Source organism: Hyposmocoma kahamanoa, unplaced genomic scaffold (assembly GCF_003589595.1).
Source record: "Hyposmocoma kahamanoa isolate Upper Pololo Valley unplaced genomic scaffold, ASM358959v1 64, whole genome shotgun sequence".
Classification (NCBI taxonomy): Eukaryota; Metazoa; Arthropoda; class Insecta; order Lepidoptera; family Cosmopterigidae; genus Hyposmocoma; species Hyposmocoma kahamanoa.
The window spans coordinates 23,119,333-23,135,891 of NW_020653852.1; the positions used below are offsets into that span (position 1 = coordinate 23,119,333).

Consider the following 16,559-nt stretch of genomic DNA (forward strand, 5'->3'; position numbering starts at 1 on the left):
GTATGTTCGTATACATCTTGCTAATATTACAAAAACACAAACATGTTTTCCGCATATTCATACGTAAGTAGGTATAAGGAAGTATTCATATCTGTTAGTTAGGAAATGCGTGCTAATTTAAAATGTAAGTAAATAATTAAGCTTCAGTTAAAATAATGGGTAGAGTGTATACTTTTTTCCAATCTCCATAGAACACTACAATGTCACTTATGAATAATAATGCCGCTTTAGGGACCTATAACCACTCCCGTAAACTTGCGTTTTATTACACCCGTTGAAGTCTGTGGATGTCATAAAATCAACGCCTCATATGAATTTATAATTCAACTTAGCTCATAAGACGTATAAACTTCAGATTTACTGCTTATTGCTAAGCGCCTGTTAGTTTATTAACGGCTGCTTTGTAATATTTGAGCGGGCTGCGTGATTGCTATTATAATTTTATAAGGCGTTTAAAACTTTAAATTAAATTCTGTAAAAATACCCTGGTATGACTCCCCATTACGTATGTATGTACTACACTGTAGTTTACAAAAAGGTTTTCCTAGATCATGTGCTGTGACGTAAGTACATAACAGTCTTAATGTTACTATTTATAAAACAGTAAGGACGTCTTTAGTTGCTACATAAGTTTGTTATGTACGTACTTACTTTTCTTCGTAACTGCAATCTTATTGTATTGATGTGTAGGTTAATCGAAATATCCAACGGTTACCTGAAATTAAGGAAATGTATTGTTACTCATCATTAAACTCACGAAACAGGCTATTTAACGAGTTTAAAAAACCGGTCAAGTGCGAGTGGAACTCGATCATACTGCCATGGGCAAATCTGTGGCAAACTTAACAAATTTTGGACTTTGCAATCATACAAGTGATATAAATATAATTCTTAATAATAGCATCGACGTAATACACAAGGATACCAATCGTGGTTTTTATATTAAAATTTAAGATCACATTTACAACAAATTTTAGGATGCATCATTCCTCGCACAATATTGAACTCGTTTACATTTGGCCTCAAATCTATTTTTTGAGAGCTTTTTCAAAAGTACCTGTATGAGATTTTCGTTTATTAAGTCTTAATTAAATGTTAAATCCATAAATATTTGTAGCAGGTGAATGGCATCTAAACTTAAGAAATCGTACTTTCCAAATATCCGTAAAAATTATTTGAACTTTTGGTAAATTTATCATTAAACTTTATTAATTATTTTGTATAAATCGGTAGGGTAAAACCGCGGTGGATGGCCATAGGGGGTAGATGACGAATCGCAATATTTCAATGATCCGCTAACTGGATGGCGATAGTTATTGCTCAGGTCGCATCGTGTGATGTCTAAGTGCAAGTGTAAGTCGAATATTCTGAGCAAAAAAAGAAAAGTAAGAAAAACCTTGTTAATTGTTTTGACAAATGCAAAAATTTTTAGAGGGTTTGTATTTTACACTACAATGAAGTTATTTTTTTATAAATATGGATTATTTTTGTATTTATCGCTTAGTACACATCCAATGCTTTGTTATAAACTCTAAATTTCACGTGTCGTGTTTTTTCTTGTTTAAATTTTATGTGTGGCCACTTCTCCCGGAATATTAGGACAGATGGCCAATAAAAATTGGTGTAAGATGGCCATATGACTAAGTTATACCAATCATCCACAGGTCTCAAACATTACATTTGTTTATTTGCGAACTTGTTTTAGATGCGTACTAAATACGAAAGAAAGGTAGCAGCAGTGAGAGGAAATTGCAGTGAAGAAGAATTAAAAGCAGCTATTAATGCTAAGGAAATGTCTCAATACTTGTAAAGGGCCCGAAACTTTGGTTTGTTTGAAAAACGCGATTTAAATCCGGAAGAATAGTTTCATTTCATAAGTTTAACAATCGCGAAAACCTAAGAACTCGATAGCTATTAAAGCTGTTGGTACTATGAAACCCCCTCGTCGAAGACTGGCTGCAATGCGTCGTGTGCCACTTCTGGGTTCACGAAAACTGAGAATTTGACGACACGAAGAAAAAAGAAGACTTAGAAAACAAAATACCAAATAAAAGACCTATCTAAGTCTAGAAATAATTACTGGCCATCTTACCCGTAGTCCTATGGTCATCACACCCGGACCTTGGAAGAGATTGGCCAATCGTAATTTTCTTTAAATTAATTTTGAGGTTGACAAGACAATTTGTTTCTTTTACTGTTAAATAATTAATAGGTAATTGTTCAAAGTTTAATAACAAATAAAGATTTGCAATGTAATATCTAAGATTTGATTTTGACAGCGTTTAGAAAAAGTTATGGCCATCTACCCCGGTTTTACCCTATTACCATGCTCTTAAAGCTCCATCGAGAAATTCAATTGCAGTGTTTAAGAAACGCAGAATCTGTAGACAGACGTTATAAATTTTCTGTCATGCAAATCATACAATTATCATCTAGAATAGACGTGGACTACCACGTTTTGCAACTCTGCAAAATTAACTAATGATACTTTCTGATAAAAAACAGCCATGACGCACAGACATACTTTTTATCGTATTTGAGTTCGGAAACTTTAAAGCGTTACAAAAGTTTCAGATTAGTTACAGTTAAATAAAAAGATACTTAATTGGCTATTATGTATAGACAAACACCCACGTTTACTTGATGTGTCTTAGTTTTACAACATAATAAAATACTAAGGTAAATTTCGAATAATGTATGCCAACATAAAACTATATAATATTTAAGTTAATGTTGTTGTCCCCAGGTCGACGTGAGTTTTCAAATCATTGAATGTTTCGGCTATCCAATTACATACATGAACTTCTCAAAACTTCTGCGTTTAACGTGATTATGGTAAAAAAAATCATAACATTTAATCTACTTACTAAAACAGCGCCTCTTGGAAGCGAACAATGGCGGTCTGAAAACAAATTATGTCAACAATACCTTCCCGCAGTTTCGAACGTTTTTGTAGAAGACTCGCTTCAGTTGAACTCAAAAACTGATACAATACGCATTCTTTTACGCAATTATTAACTACATTCAATATCAATTAATAACTTAACGTAAATATTTTAATATATTAATATTATTATAATATTGATATTAATATTTATTTGATATTTCGTAGAAAGTTATAACTTCAGTTAATTGTGGTGACAAGAAAATAAAAAGAAACTATGGAAGTGCTGAATATGTTTCGGTGCAGTGTGTGACGACGTATTTTGATAAACAAACAATAAATAACTAAAGTCTGAATAATAGATGCTAAAAACATATAATCTACACCTTCAGTTTAATGTGTAAATAGAATTGTCAAAACAACTCATCAATGGGACCCCAGAAACGTGACCAACGTACGAAAATTTCTTCAAGATCAAACTGCTAAAGTCCGTCAAAAAGATGCAATGTCAGCTAGTAACATCACAGACGATCTATGCAGGATTTGTGATGGACGAATCGAATGTGCACCGACCGCAATACTTCTTATATCTCTAGTTCACACTTTATATGGACATGTTGGTCCTGAGCCTGATTATTTTGGCCAAAACAAAGAAGAGTTGATGATGAGGGAAGATGTTACGCGAAAGTACAAGTCCTATCGAGGAGACCAGGGGTACAGAGACGGTCCAGAGGAGATGTGGAAGGAGTCGAAGCATTACGACTTTATTGTGGTCGGTGGAGGTACGGCTGGATGTGTCATTGCTAGTCGGTTGTCGGAAAATCAGAATTGGAAGGTAAGATACTTTTTTACAGCCATTGTCATGCTTCGTTGTGGTGAAATTCAAGACTAACAGATTCTCGTTCTTTCTTTTTAGATACATCCTTTAAAATATCTTGACGTGCTACATATACTTTGATCTTACATCTTATGATACGATATTGTTATGTTTTAAACTTTGGACATTGAACGTTCTTATCACAAGCGTCATAGAGTTTAATTTAAATCTCAAGCTTGACGTACTGTTCAACCTATATGAGTGTGATACATCCAATCTTTTAATGTGTACACGTGCAGATTGGTCAGGATTTCGCGATAAGCTGTATAAGTATGCGTCGCTGTTTCCATAGGAATTTTTCATCTCGATAGTAAGATGTTTATCTCTTTGTTTACTGAACGGTTACATTCACAAACAGTTTTGTCTTGGCACCCTCGTTGACATTACTATTGTGTCAATTCTACTACACCTGTATTATCGGACATGTTTCAGGTGCTGCTAGTGGAAGCAGGTCCCGAAGAGCCGAGGATGTCCCTCATTCCTGGATTGACGAGCGAATTCCGAGGGTCCCCCCTCGACTGGCAGTTCAGCATGCGACCTAAAAAGGGGTGGGTTAGGCTTTTCCCGGCTGGGTACACAGGTCCGTCGAAAAATTTTGCTTAGAGGACCCATCACATCTTTGACATATATCAAAATTAGAAAGCTTAAATATTTATTGGTGCCTGCGCTAGTTTCAGGGAATACTTGCTCTCTCACTCTCACTAATTAAAAACCAAAATACTTCCAACCTTCATAAATTCTGATTCGAGACTAGAATTTGTAGATTGTAATATGTGTAAAATATTTAATATCATATGTGTAAATACGGTATTGTATACATAAATATATAAGTATATGACTGACAAACAAGATTAAGCAATAAGCACCACACAAGGCTTTATTGAAGAATCACGACTAAACCTCTCTTATGCAAATAAATGGTAAGCGAAATATATAATGTTAGTTACACGCTTCAGTACAAAATAGAGAAATATGTTTAAGATTTCTTACGATGAATATTTAAACATGAAAGATCGTGTCTGAATAGCTTAGTAACAAATAGTAGAAATAATAGAAGTATTATAGCAGCATGGCAGCATAGTTAAAAATACAAATGAAAATTTTTCGGCGGACCTTCACCAAGCAACTGTAGTTTCATTAATCGTATAGTTTCATCACTTTTCAGATTTTGTCAGAATCGCCAAGATAAAGGCTGCGAGGTGGTCCAAGGACGTGTTCTTGGTGGAACCTCCTCCATCAACGACATGGCGTATATAAGAGGTAGCCCTGCAGACTACGACGAATGGGAACTAAGTGGTTGTGACGGCTGGGCCTTTAATAAAGTTTTACCTTACTTCAAGTACTCTGAAGGAAATTATGACAAAGACGTTTCTAAAAATAAGTTTTTTCATTCCACGCAAGGACCGTTGGATATTGGAAGATATCCCTACGTTGATGTGAATGTAGACGTCTTACTCAGCGCTTTTAACGAACTTGGCTACAATTACACAGATGTGAATGGCAGAAATCAACTAGGATTCATGAGAATACAGACAATGTCGTATTTTGGAGAAAGAGTCAGTACGTATACGGCTTTTTTAGAACCTATAAGGAAGATGAGAAACAATTTGGATATCATGACTGAATCTTTAGTTACTAAAATTTTATTTGCAGAAGATAAAGTGAACATGGGCTTAAAAGGATATGGGGTAAATATTATTACCAATGGTACTCTTGTGAAGGCAGTAGCCACCAAGGAGATAGTAATTAGTGCTGGAGCTATTAACACGCCTAGATTGCTTATGTCATCAGGTATTGGGCCCAAGGACTACTTAGAATATTTAGAAATCAAAACACTCCTAGATTTACCTGTCGGTAGTAATTTCCAAGATCATCTGTCAGTGTGTTTACCAGTGATCAAGCTAACAAATACATCAACTTTGTCGAAATTCACGGAGAAAATGAAAGATATAACTACTTACTACACTAAAGGTATCGGTCCTTTATCGGCAAACTTCCAAGTTGTTGCGTTCCTTGAAAGTACCATCTCTGATATTATTGGTACGCCAGACATAGAAATAAGATTCAAAGGACATGATTCTAATATGTACTATGATAGAGTTGACGTTTGTGTGTCGCTGTTGACACCGAAAAGTCGCGGACAGGTCGTGTTAAACGCAACAAATCCTGTTTTTGGGAAGCCTTTAATATATCCCAATTACCTAAGACATCCCTCTGATGAGAAGAAATTATTGGAAGGTATTCAAAATGTCGTAAAAATTTTTGATACAGAAGTTTTCAAGTCTGCCGGTGTGGAATTTGACCCTCGTCCGCTGTTGAGAAATGAATGCAGGCATTATGAAAGAGTCACCGAAGAGTTTTGGTCCTGTATTATCAGGTCCTTCTCCAGCCCTTTACACAATTACGTTGGAACGTGCAAAATGGGATCTCCTAAAGACCCTGAAGCTGTCGTAGACAGCAATCTAAAAGTTTTCGGAACAAATAATATTAGAGTAGCGGATGCGTCCATCATGCCCAAAATAACACGAGGACCAACAGCGGCTCCTGTCATAATGATAGCTGAAAAAGCTAGCGACGCAATAAAAACAATTTGGTATTAAATAAACTTTATTTTTAAATACAAGTTTTAATTTAGATGTAATACTATCGTCTGTGGTACCGGAACGAGTTCTCTTTCCAATCTGTTAATATCATCTTTGCGCCTTTTTCGGCAATCATCATTATGGGGGCAAATATACCTCCTCTGACTAGAGTAGGCATCACCGACCCATCAACAATTCTTAAACCCTCTACGCCGTGTACTCTTAGTTGAAAATCGACAACAGAATTTGTTGCATTTTCACCCATGCGACATGTTCCTATAGGATTATTCATAGCTTTAGTATAATGTCTCGCTATACAGTTCCATTGATCCCTATTCCTTAATCTATCACAAGGGAATAAATCTAAGGGAGCGAATTTAATCTCAGCCTTCCTAATTTCTTTTTTATCAAGAAGTTGAAGTGCGATATCTATGCCGTCGACTAGCGTTTCCAAATCCTCGGCTTCTTTCAACAGATTTGCTTGAATGACTGGTCTACCATATTTAGGATTTCGCTTATTCAATGTTACCTTTCCTCTACTTTTAGGTCGCAGTAAAATAGGGTATACGTTGACTAAATTATAATATGGCAAAGGTAAGCTATTTTCTTCAGCAACATGGACACTTACATTTGTTAACATAAACTTATCACTTCTTATGAAATTTCCTTCTAAGGCTAGTTCTATATCTGGTGCATTATTTTGTTCATATAATTGTATATAAGCAGATATTTGATGAATACCTCTGGAGGCTAAAGGGCCATTTCGGCTTTGAAACCAGGTTTTGAAATCGTCAATGACTTTAATCTCACTTACAGGCGGTACATCACTTAGGGCAAATGACAAACCTCCCGTGGTTACCTGATCTTGATAATTCAGACCGACAGGAACATTCACTATTGTCGTAATATTAAACTTCTTTAATTCACTCTTAGGACCTACACCAGATAAGAATAGAAGTTTAACATTATTGATAGCACCACCAGCTAAAATGACTTCTCTCTTAGCATAAGCAGGTTTCTCTTTTCCTTTCTCAAATTCATAAATTACTCCTTCGACATTTTTCTCCTGTTTATCTATGACAATTTTAGTCACAGTAACACCTGTTAAAACAGATAAATTCTTTCTATGCCTAACAGGTTTTAAGAAAGCGTTGTTAGTGCTCAGTCTAGTATTGTTCTGTAGAGCGAATTGATGGTTTACTATAGCTTCGGGGGTATTAGCGTTGATGTCCATGGTCCTGAGGCCCATTTCAGCGAAAGCGCCTACAAAGGCCTCTGTGTATCGGTCAGCGTATTTAAATCTTTGCACTCGCATTTCGCCTCCTCGAGAATGGTAGTGCGAGTTCATTAATACGTCATAATCACCTGGAATGATGCGTAATTTGGAATTATACGAGAATGTATAAAATACATGATGAAGGCATTCGAATAACACTAAACAAAAAAGATACGATAAGTCGTTATGGCACGAAATAAACGTATAAAGTAGAAAATATTGTAATCAACACTAAAGCGACCTTAAATGAAACCAAATAACATTATTTTTATAAAATTGCATTTCTGTACCGAGCTACATTGAAAATTATATTTATTATTATTCCTTGTCAGTGATTAAAAAAGTTTGGCAAAACCCCAGCTCTTTATTTTACGTAGCTGCTTCGCTATGTATAAAATTAGAAACAAAACCTGTGCTTGACTTTTATTCGATGAGAAATGCCACAGGAATTCAATCTAACGAATCTCGCAAATAAAAACGTTTCCTTGCATTATTTTCAAACCTTTGTCATGCAATATCATACATTTCATTACACACGTTATTAGTCAACATTCGAGAAAGTTTATGTTATCTATTTACACTCGAAAACGTACCTCTGATTTTTCTGCCCTACCTAATACGTGGAATTTTTGCTCTAAATCGGGATCTTACCATTATCCTCCGAAGTTTTGAAAAACTCCAATAAGTTTCCATACTTCCAACCTAGAGATCCCAACTCTCCATTATTATGCCATGCATCATAGTCCACTTGGTTGCCTCTCGTGTACTTCATGTCATTAGTCACACTGGACCCTCCCAGCACTTTTCCCGTGCGAACCTCACAGTTCCCCCCAGGTCGTGAGAGACACGAGTACCCGTTCCTCTCTGTGCGGTAGTTCCATAGGATAGGACGGTACTCTTTTGTTGGCACACCTGGGATGTCATAGTCTATATTTTCGTCGTCCCCTGCCTCTAAGAGAAGGACCTGTGAAGATTTTTGTCAGGATAAGTTATAGACTCAATTATGCTTCAATATTATGTTATCTATAGTCACGATAGAGTTCAAAAACAAGATAATGATCTGCAAACGGTCTTATAAGCCAGTAAAATATTAATGGACAACAAAGAATGTGATATCATTGACGTGGCGTCACTTTTCTATAGGACATTCTTATACCAGTAATATTAAGTGTTACTATAATTTGTGGCCATCATTAGCTTTTCGTTATTACTTAATTAGTAGGTTAACTCAAAGTACCTTCCACTCGCTCACAGCAGATAATCTGTTGGCCAAAATACACCCAGAAGTGCCACCTCCGACGATAATGAAGTCAAACACGCTGTTCCGCAAGTCCAGCTCATCTTTTTTGGTCCTCGTAGCCTTTGAGAACAGGTCTGCGCTGACTGAAGACAGGAGGAGCAAGCTAGTTCAATATAGGAAAGATGTTGTTAAGTATAATAACATCATAATAACTTGAGCGTTGTGTGTCGAACATTTTCATTAAAACTAAAGTCGGGCTTCGACCAAATTTCGGCCATTGGTTCAGCTAACTATACAACCTGTACATTCTACACTATGTAGTACCACCGCGATACGATAAGTCACAGCTGGATAGCCTCTCTAAAAAGAAACATTATTGATAATTGCTACACTTGACTAGGTATCTTGAGTCTTAACACGCTGGCAACTCAACAATATCGGTGGTTTTTCATCCTCTTAAGAATTAAATAATCTGAGAGAAGAACCAGGTCCTACGTGATACGAGTCGACCATTCTAGGTCAATGTTTGGTTCCATACCTTCTATAATCCTTAATTACATTGTTCGGGAAGAACGCTAACTTCTGAAGGTTAAATTGATTAACTAATTAATTAACTACTTATAAACAACACACACATACACAAAATTCACGCGCTAATGCATTTTAATACACAACAGATCGACGATAGATTATGTGAAAGTGGAAAAACCACCATACAGGTAATCATATTAATTGAACCCTCGTAAAAGCCACTTAACATATTCATATAGGTTATTGTTTTCATAGTCGGTTTCAGTCGAAATTGTACAACCTAACCAATTTTTCTTCATTACAAATATTATAATATCTTGGTACTTATTCAATAACTATTATTATATATTACAATTATATACGTTCCAATACAGAACACAGGTTACTTGTAAGGAGACGAAGGTAACCCATGGAATATATACCTAACAAATTTTATGAAACAAGCAGGTAGAATAATTCAAAACAAAGGCGTACATTTTGAACCATTTTTTTCTGGCATGGTAAAGCAGTCTTTAGTCAATTAACTTTGCCATGATCTGCCTAAACATCAACACAAAATTACAAGATTTGATCCGGTGCCAACCCATGGCGTCAGCGGCGGCAGCGGGCCGGCCAGGCGCGCGCAGTGCCACGCACGGCGCGATTATGACGAAGCGACGCCACGGGCGCGAGTGGCTTGGTCGACATCTAAATCGTACGATTTCTTTATCTATTTTCTTAATTTGCCTTTTTAGAAGCCCTATACATCAAACCAAGTTGTATCCAGCCTCCGCCCGCGATCCTCACCGCGATGGTGATCTCTACTGACATGTACCCTTACCGTAGCGCATTCAAAGTAACATATACTATACTGCCGCTGATGTAGTCGTACACGCAGAATGAATAATTATAATAATAAAATATATTTGTAAGAGTAGAATAAAATAGATATTTATTGCAACGCCACTACATATATACAAAAAAAATATTGAAAAGACTCAGACAAACAAAACGAAGTCAAAAGAATAAATAAACGATATAAAGAACAGAAAAAACAAAAGAAACATAAAATAAGACAAAAAAGACGAAAAGCAAAAAAAACTAAATGTTACGACTACAAATTGTACTGTCGTTTGTGCGGTTGTGTCTCTCATTTCATATTACACACTGCAAAATATAAAACAGTATAGATCTTAGTAGGTATAGTCTTCAGACCATCATGTATACAATTTTGTTCGAATATCGTCTCCAATGCATCGAATGAAGTACCGTCAATGTGTAGCTTGATGTGCTGCAGTCTGTACATTACAAAAGTATATTGTGGGAGTTGGTGTTGGTGGGTATTTTACGTATATTACAAGTCATCAGGCCCCACCCCTTGAATAATGAGACTTAACTAAGTGATAGGGAGTAGGTATAATTATTTATTAAAATAAAATAAAAACTGGGACTAGACAGTACAATTACTTGCGTGCGAAGTGGAGTGAACGAAAAATATTTATTTTACATATTATAAATTACAATGACTAAACAGAACAGTAAATATAACAACAGGAATTATATATTAGAATAAAAATATATTAGAATATTATATAATATTAGAATAAAAATTTAGAAGTAGCAAAACCCCCCGTTGCAATAATTTTACAAGCGTGCTGACGAATGATGAAAAAAATAACTATGCCAAGCCCACAGGTGGCAACGTCATTTATGTTGGTTTATTGTCACAAATTTAAAGCGCCAAATGCTCTTCCTTAATTAACGCACGTTTCTCGTTCTAAAGATACTGCTGTCAAAGCTATTTTTGGGCCAATAAATTAAACGCCTGGGTTCAATAGCCTACCCTATTAGACATCGTGATGCAGGCCTTGACCTGTTATGCTAACAAATTCTTCAATGACCCTTTTAACGTTTGTAACAGATCATGGCTTTGACAGAATTAAATCAGTTTATTACACCAAAAACGCATTCATAACTGTGTGGTGTATGTAAAGTAGTTATATTTACAAAGTAGAACACTCAGAAAAAATGGGTAAGTATGTCTCAGAACGCTGAGTGAGCATTAATGCTTTAACTGTTTCTGCAAAACCGCATTGCTGTGATTTTGGTTTGAATTAAGAATTTCTCAGAACTTTATTAGTATTGCGAATATCCATGTGAGGTGCGCAATTCTCTCAACAGCTGATCAGCTGATTGATGGCCGGTCTCTTCACATACCGCTCGATACGACATTATTGAAACGTTCGATTTGAGTGGACTTAGAAGGCCACTCTTCCGAACATCGGGCGATTGATGCCTCATGGTTCCGTACTGTCCGCAACTCTTTTTCTGCTGCATATCAACGACATGTTAATTCCAGTCCGCAACTGTGCCACAATTGCGGACTGCTACTTGACCAATGCAATGGTTAGTGGAGAAAAAATCCAGTCTTGACGAGAGCCCATGGTTAGTCGTTTGAATTTGACACTTAAGGCTGTCTCCGATTGGGGCGATGCCAATCTTGTCAAATTTAATGCTATCAAAACGCAGGCGTGTCTATTCTCCACAAAACGGAGTCCCTTTGACTTGACTCCGACTTTTCGTGATATATCTATACCGATAGCCGACCTTCTCTAGCTACTTGGAATGGACCTGTCGTCCAATCTAAACTTCGGCAGATACATTGAATCCATGGCCAAAAATGCAGTCAGGAAGCTTGGCATCCTTTACAATGTGAGGCGTTACTTCACACCGGAACAGTTGCTTCAGCTGTAAGAAACTGCTGCCACAAATGGGATGGCTCTGCTAAATACCAACTGGCCACCTTGGACGAAGCGTTTCGCTTCCACTTTTATATGGCGAGCGGCTAGAGAGTGGAATTCCCTACCTGCGGACTTATTCCCCGAACGCTATGACCTTTTCAAAGCGAGAGTGAATAGGCGTTATTTTAGGTATGCATACTTTATCACTTTCCATCAGGTGAGATTCCTCAGGAGGTCAAATGTGCTCTTATTTTTTATTTAAAAACATGTAATAAAATTCCTCGCCCACGTACCACTGTCGGTATAGCCACGATAACAATGGTAGCTAGTACTCGGTTACTGCAGGTATAAATGGTTTGGTACAGACTCTCCTGCTCCCTGGGAATCCCAGGCGCGTTGTCCGTAAGAGTAGACGAAAAAATAGTATAGGAATGGGAAAAGTGCCAGCGCGGTGTGACAATGCATACAGACTAAATAATAAATATAGCCAACGTTTAAAAATATACACACCTGAAGACACAGATTCTCATTTTTCCAAATACCAGTTGATCAATAAAAAACAATAACACAACTTCTCCAACCGTATTCACTTGCTCAATAAGTGGGAATGGAAGCACGCACCACCACGTATCCTACGCCCGCTCATTGCAATAGCGTGTTTGAGCAATGCAGGATGACGGCGAATGTTTCTCCGACAGCGCTTCCTTTTGCCGACTGTGTAAAAAAAGGATTATGCATGGCATGACGTAGTTGTTTCAGTTACACGTCGGCTATTAATTTTCATCATGTTAGCTATGTGTACGTATACATGAGTTGTCAGTGATTTAATGAATATAATAGATTCACATGTCGCACTTTGCAGATTACTTCGCAGTTAAAAAACAACAGCTCATATTGGCACACATGGTAAACAATATCAGAATACATTACGTAGTAGCTGAACTCCGTACTAGGTTACACTTTGTAAACATGCATGCAACTTACTTAACTTATTCATAGTCAGCTGTCGTTAATGCCGCGTGAAGAAGTCAAGTGAGCGTTACATTTTAGCATTAATTTATCGGCAAAGTATTTTCGTATTCAGCTCCGGTCCAACTTGCGTCGATCCGGGCAAATTTAAACTAAACTTAATGTTCATGCTTAGGTTGTTGTGTAATTTTCACTTAGTTTAATGGCTATTTTTATAGAAAATATTCCTTTTTGTAACAAGCAGTTAACGTTCAGTAAATTGTAGATTTAGTTGTTTTTTTATTTATATTAGATGGCGTTAGTAACATTTTATGAAATTCCTGAATCGGGTTAGTAAGATTTATCCGGACTCATCTATATAGCTCAAAGGGTTTAGTAGTTTTCGTCTCGTAACGACCGTCCTTGCGGGCGAGGATGTAGAGTCCCCTATTTACTCGCGCAGACTCACCCATACAGCACTCCCTTCTGGCGGATGTCTCCAGTGGCGCCTGAGCCGCGGTCTGTGCCCACTTGGGCGCTCTCAGGCCAGCTACTTAGTTTTTCGTTTAGTTTCACTTTACTTTTAACGGATAAAGAGCTCTCAGCTCGCTCATTCATCCGGTGGCGCAGTCAAAATCACAAGCAAGAGATTTAATTTTAATTTAGAGTATTATGCCTGCCATCTAAAATAATGGTCCTGGAGCTTCCACTAATTTGCTAATTGTAAACTATATTTATTTTCTATCCTTTTCTAAATGGTAACTATGTTCAGTTTGAGTTTGTTCAAATGGACGCCGCAGTCGTTTAATTTAAATATGTTTACGTAGTACGTTCGCATATTTCTGTTGAGGGAATATATCTGGTTCGGACGCAATGGAGAATTGGATTTGAATACTGTAAATATTTTCCAATAAGTAAAATGAAATAATAATTCTGACATTTTGTTGTCGGCAAACGTTGTGTAGTTCCCTCTTCGAGTCGTCTTTTCCGTTAATTTTTGTTAATGTTGCGTTAAATCGATCAAAATAAAGAAATGAAACTAAGTGTAGTTCCCAATTTTTATGTCATAATCATTAGTATCAACCCGTTGTACGTCCCACTGCTGATTACGGGTCATGTTTCATCACGATGTTTTTCTTCACCGTCACTAACAAGCATTGCTACTAAACATAGGCGGCGACTCTGGCGAAGTTATCCTTGTCCGGATACAGCTTCATGACTCGTCCCAGCAGCCACAGAAGAGGTGGAAGCCCGCGCTCTCTGATGAGAACCAATGTGCCGATCTGTCTGCTGACGTATGCCATTTCATCTTCTGCTGGAGGTGAGTAACGTACTCATTAGCAAATCGATTTCAAAAATGTTGCTTGAGTGTTTCAACTCTTTGGAACCTTTCGAGTCGTGTCATGTTTGCTTCAGTCAGTGATGTTTGTGGGACTGACAGAAGCGAGCGACCAATGAGGAAATGAGAGGGTGAGAGGTAGGTGAGGTCAGACGGATCAGTTGATAAGGGTGTTAGGGGTCTAGAATTAAGAATACCTTCTATCTGTATCAGGCATGTGTTCATCTCTTCGTAAGTCAAATAAGTTACAGCGAGAACCCGTCTTAAGTGATGTTTTACAGATTCAACGGCAGCCTCCGAGAGCACCCCAAAATGTGGTGAATAAGCAGGAATAGACTTAAAATTAATATTTTATTCGGCCATACCTGATTGCAAGGAGTTACAGTGATTTTTTAAAAAGTTATCAAGCTCATTGGAAGCCCCGGCAAATGTAGCACCATTGTCGGACCTACCTATTCCGATCATTACTAATTAGTGTATTCAACCAATAATCGCATTTATGAGCAATTTTTGCACATTTTCTGACGCGTATAAGTAGTGAATAGGCAGGTGGGCGCACGTTTAGTACGCAAATCTAAAGAAGGTAGGTCTAATAATACGTCTGTAGTGTTCCATATAAAAAAACACATTTCATTTTTACCCTACTAAACTATTATATTTATGGCAAAATGTGATATGACGATATTTAATTAGGACAATAGGATCTCTCGATTGGTATTTTCTTTAGAGAGGTATCGTGAAAAAAATCCAATGTCCGCAATATCGCAATTCCGACCCGCTGTGCGTCGCAAAGTGAAGATAAATATAGTGTACCTGCCTGTCCTTCATTACGTCAATTTTTAATGTTCTTAAGTAATTTCCCGAATCCCGAAGAGGTCCCGGACCTAAAAAATATTGTCGTAAGACAGTCTCCATTTTCTGTCTATGTTCCTCGAAGTATAGGTAAAAAAACTTTTCACCTCAGCAGCTCGAACAAGGCTATTTTGCTGTGTGAAATCAGTGAGCAAAATCTTATTTTGCTCACTCCGTGAGAAAAAGTAGCTTTTTGCTTTTTAAGTGGAGACTTGTCATTTAATGCGAAGGGGTCTAATACAAATTCGACATATTTCAAAATCAGTCGCTCCGTCCCTTTCACTTCATTACAAGAAAAAGGAAAAAGAAAATTATGGTTTATTCGTACTTCGATATTTAAGCTGTCCCTTTAGTATATATATATGTTCTCGCTGCTGAGGTGAAAAGTTGTATGTATCACGCGAGAGCAAAGTTATTTTGCAGCTCGTATTTTTGAGTCCCTCGCTTCGCTCAAGATTCTAATTCTGAATCACTCGCTACGCTCGTGATTCAACTATAGAATCTTTCGCTTGCTCAGGACTCAAAAACAGCACTCGCACCAAAAAACGACTTTGCTCTCTTGTTGAACAAATAACTATTAATGTTTAATCTAATTAAAATAAATGAACGATTTAAGGTCATCTAATTGTATAATTAGTTTTACATTTTACATTCCGTTTACTTACACAGCAAACGTAATAGATTATTACATTCTGAGCTTCTTAATTCTTTATTATTGTCGCGAAACCTTCTTGGTTTAACATTTTATTTTTTATTTTCCTTATTGATGTATGTCACCTTTTTCCGTATCACAAACAGTTTGTTTTGCTAGAATAAAATTTTTCGCTTTTAAATACCTTTAAAATATATGGAAATTATCTCCCAATTCAGTAAGTGTTTTAATAAAGGAGCAAAGGCTGCGGCCTGCCGTATCGTCTATCCATACCAGAACTTGAAATTATTCCGAACAATTATATTTTTAAACGATGTATTTCTAATAAATAATGAAAACTCGAGATTAGGGGAGTTTGTGGGGAATATGAACTTTGCTCTGCCCAAATTTGGGGATTTTAACCGTGATTTTTGGGGATTTTGAACAATTGGCATAGGCAACGCTGATTGTATTGAATGATGTGACTTAATATCCAAGGTTCACCACCTCCACCAGATCTTTTAATATTCTTTACTTTATCCATTTTGCATGAACTCTTACAACGTCCAACAGAGTAAAAACCCTAATTGTAGTATTTTTTTAAATAAAATCTACTGAAGACGCGCTATAACGTGTTTGTCAATAAGTACAAACACTACAGAATGTCTATAAATTAAAT

The 16,559-nt window shown here is 36.8% G+C and overlaps 2 protein-coding genes across 7 annotated transcripts in view; one reads left to right on the forward strand and one right to left on the reverse strand.

Moving 5' to 3' along the window:
- LOC113231081 (protein prickle-like) overlaps positions 1–16,559 on the reverse strand; it is a 423,515-nt gene that overhangs the window by 246,274 nt on the left and 160,682 nt on the right. Inside the window, exons 3-5 of one of the 5 annotated variants that reach the window (XM_026465252.1) lie at positions 8,857–9,022; positions 8,271–8,583; positions 6,368–7,708 (exon numbers count right to left, since the gene is read on the reverse strand). The exons of the other annotated variants lie outside the window; for them this stretch is intronic. Coding sequence (XP_026321037.1) covers positions 6,405–7,708; positions 8,271–8,583; positions 8,857–9,022 — 1,783 coding nt within the window. The 3' untranslated portion in view covers positions 6,368–6,404. Of the gene's footprint in view, positions 1–6,367; positions 7,709–8,270; positions 8,584–8,856; positions 9,023–16,559 lie in introns of those variants that run through there. 5 annotated transcript variants of the gene reach the window in all.
- LOC113231083 (glucose dehydrogenase [FAD, quinone]-like) lies at positions 3,180–6,361 on the forward strand. Of its 2 annotated transcripts, XM_026465255.1 has the most exons (4): positions 3,180–3,719; positions 4,194–4,309; positions 4,927–5,321; positions 5,415–6,361. In XM_026465255.1, the coding sequence occupies exons 1-4, from the start codon at positions 3,390–3,392 to the stop codon at positions 6,359–6,361; spliced, it is 1,788 nt and encodes a 595-aa protein (XP_026321040.1). In that variant the 5' UTR covers positions 3,180–3,389. The 2 variants fall into 2 exon arrangements, with proteins under 2 accessions (XP_026321040.1, XP_026321039.1); XM_026465254.1 differs by having other exon boundaries at positions 4,927–6,361.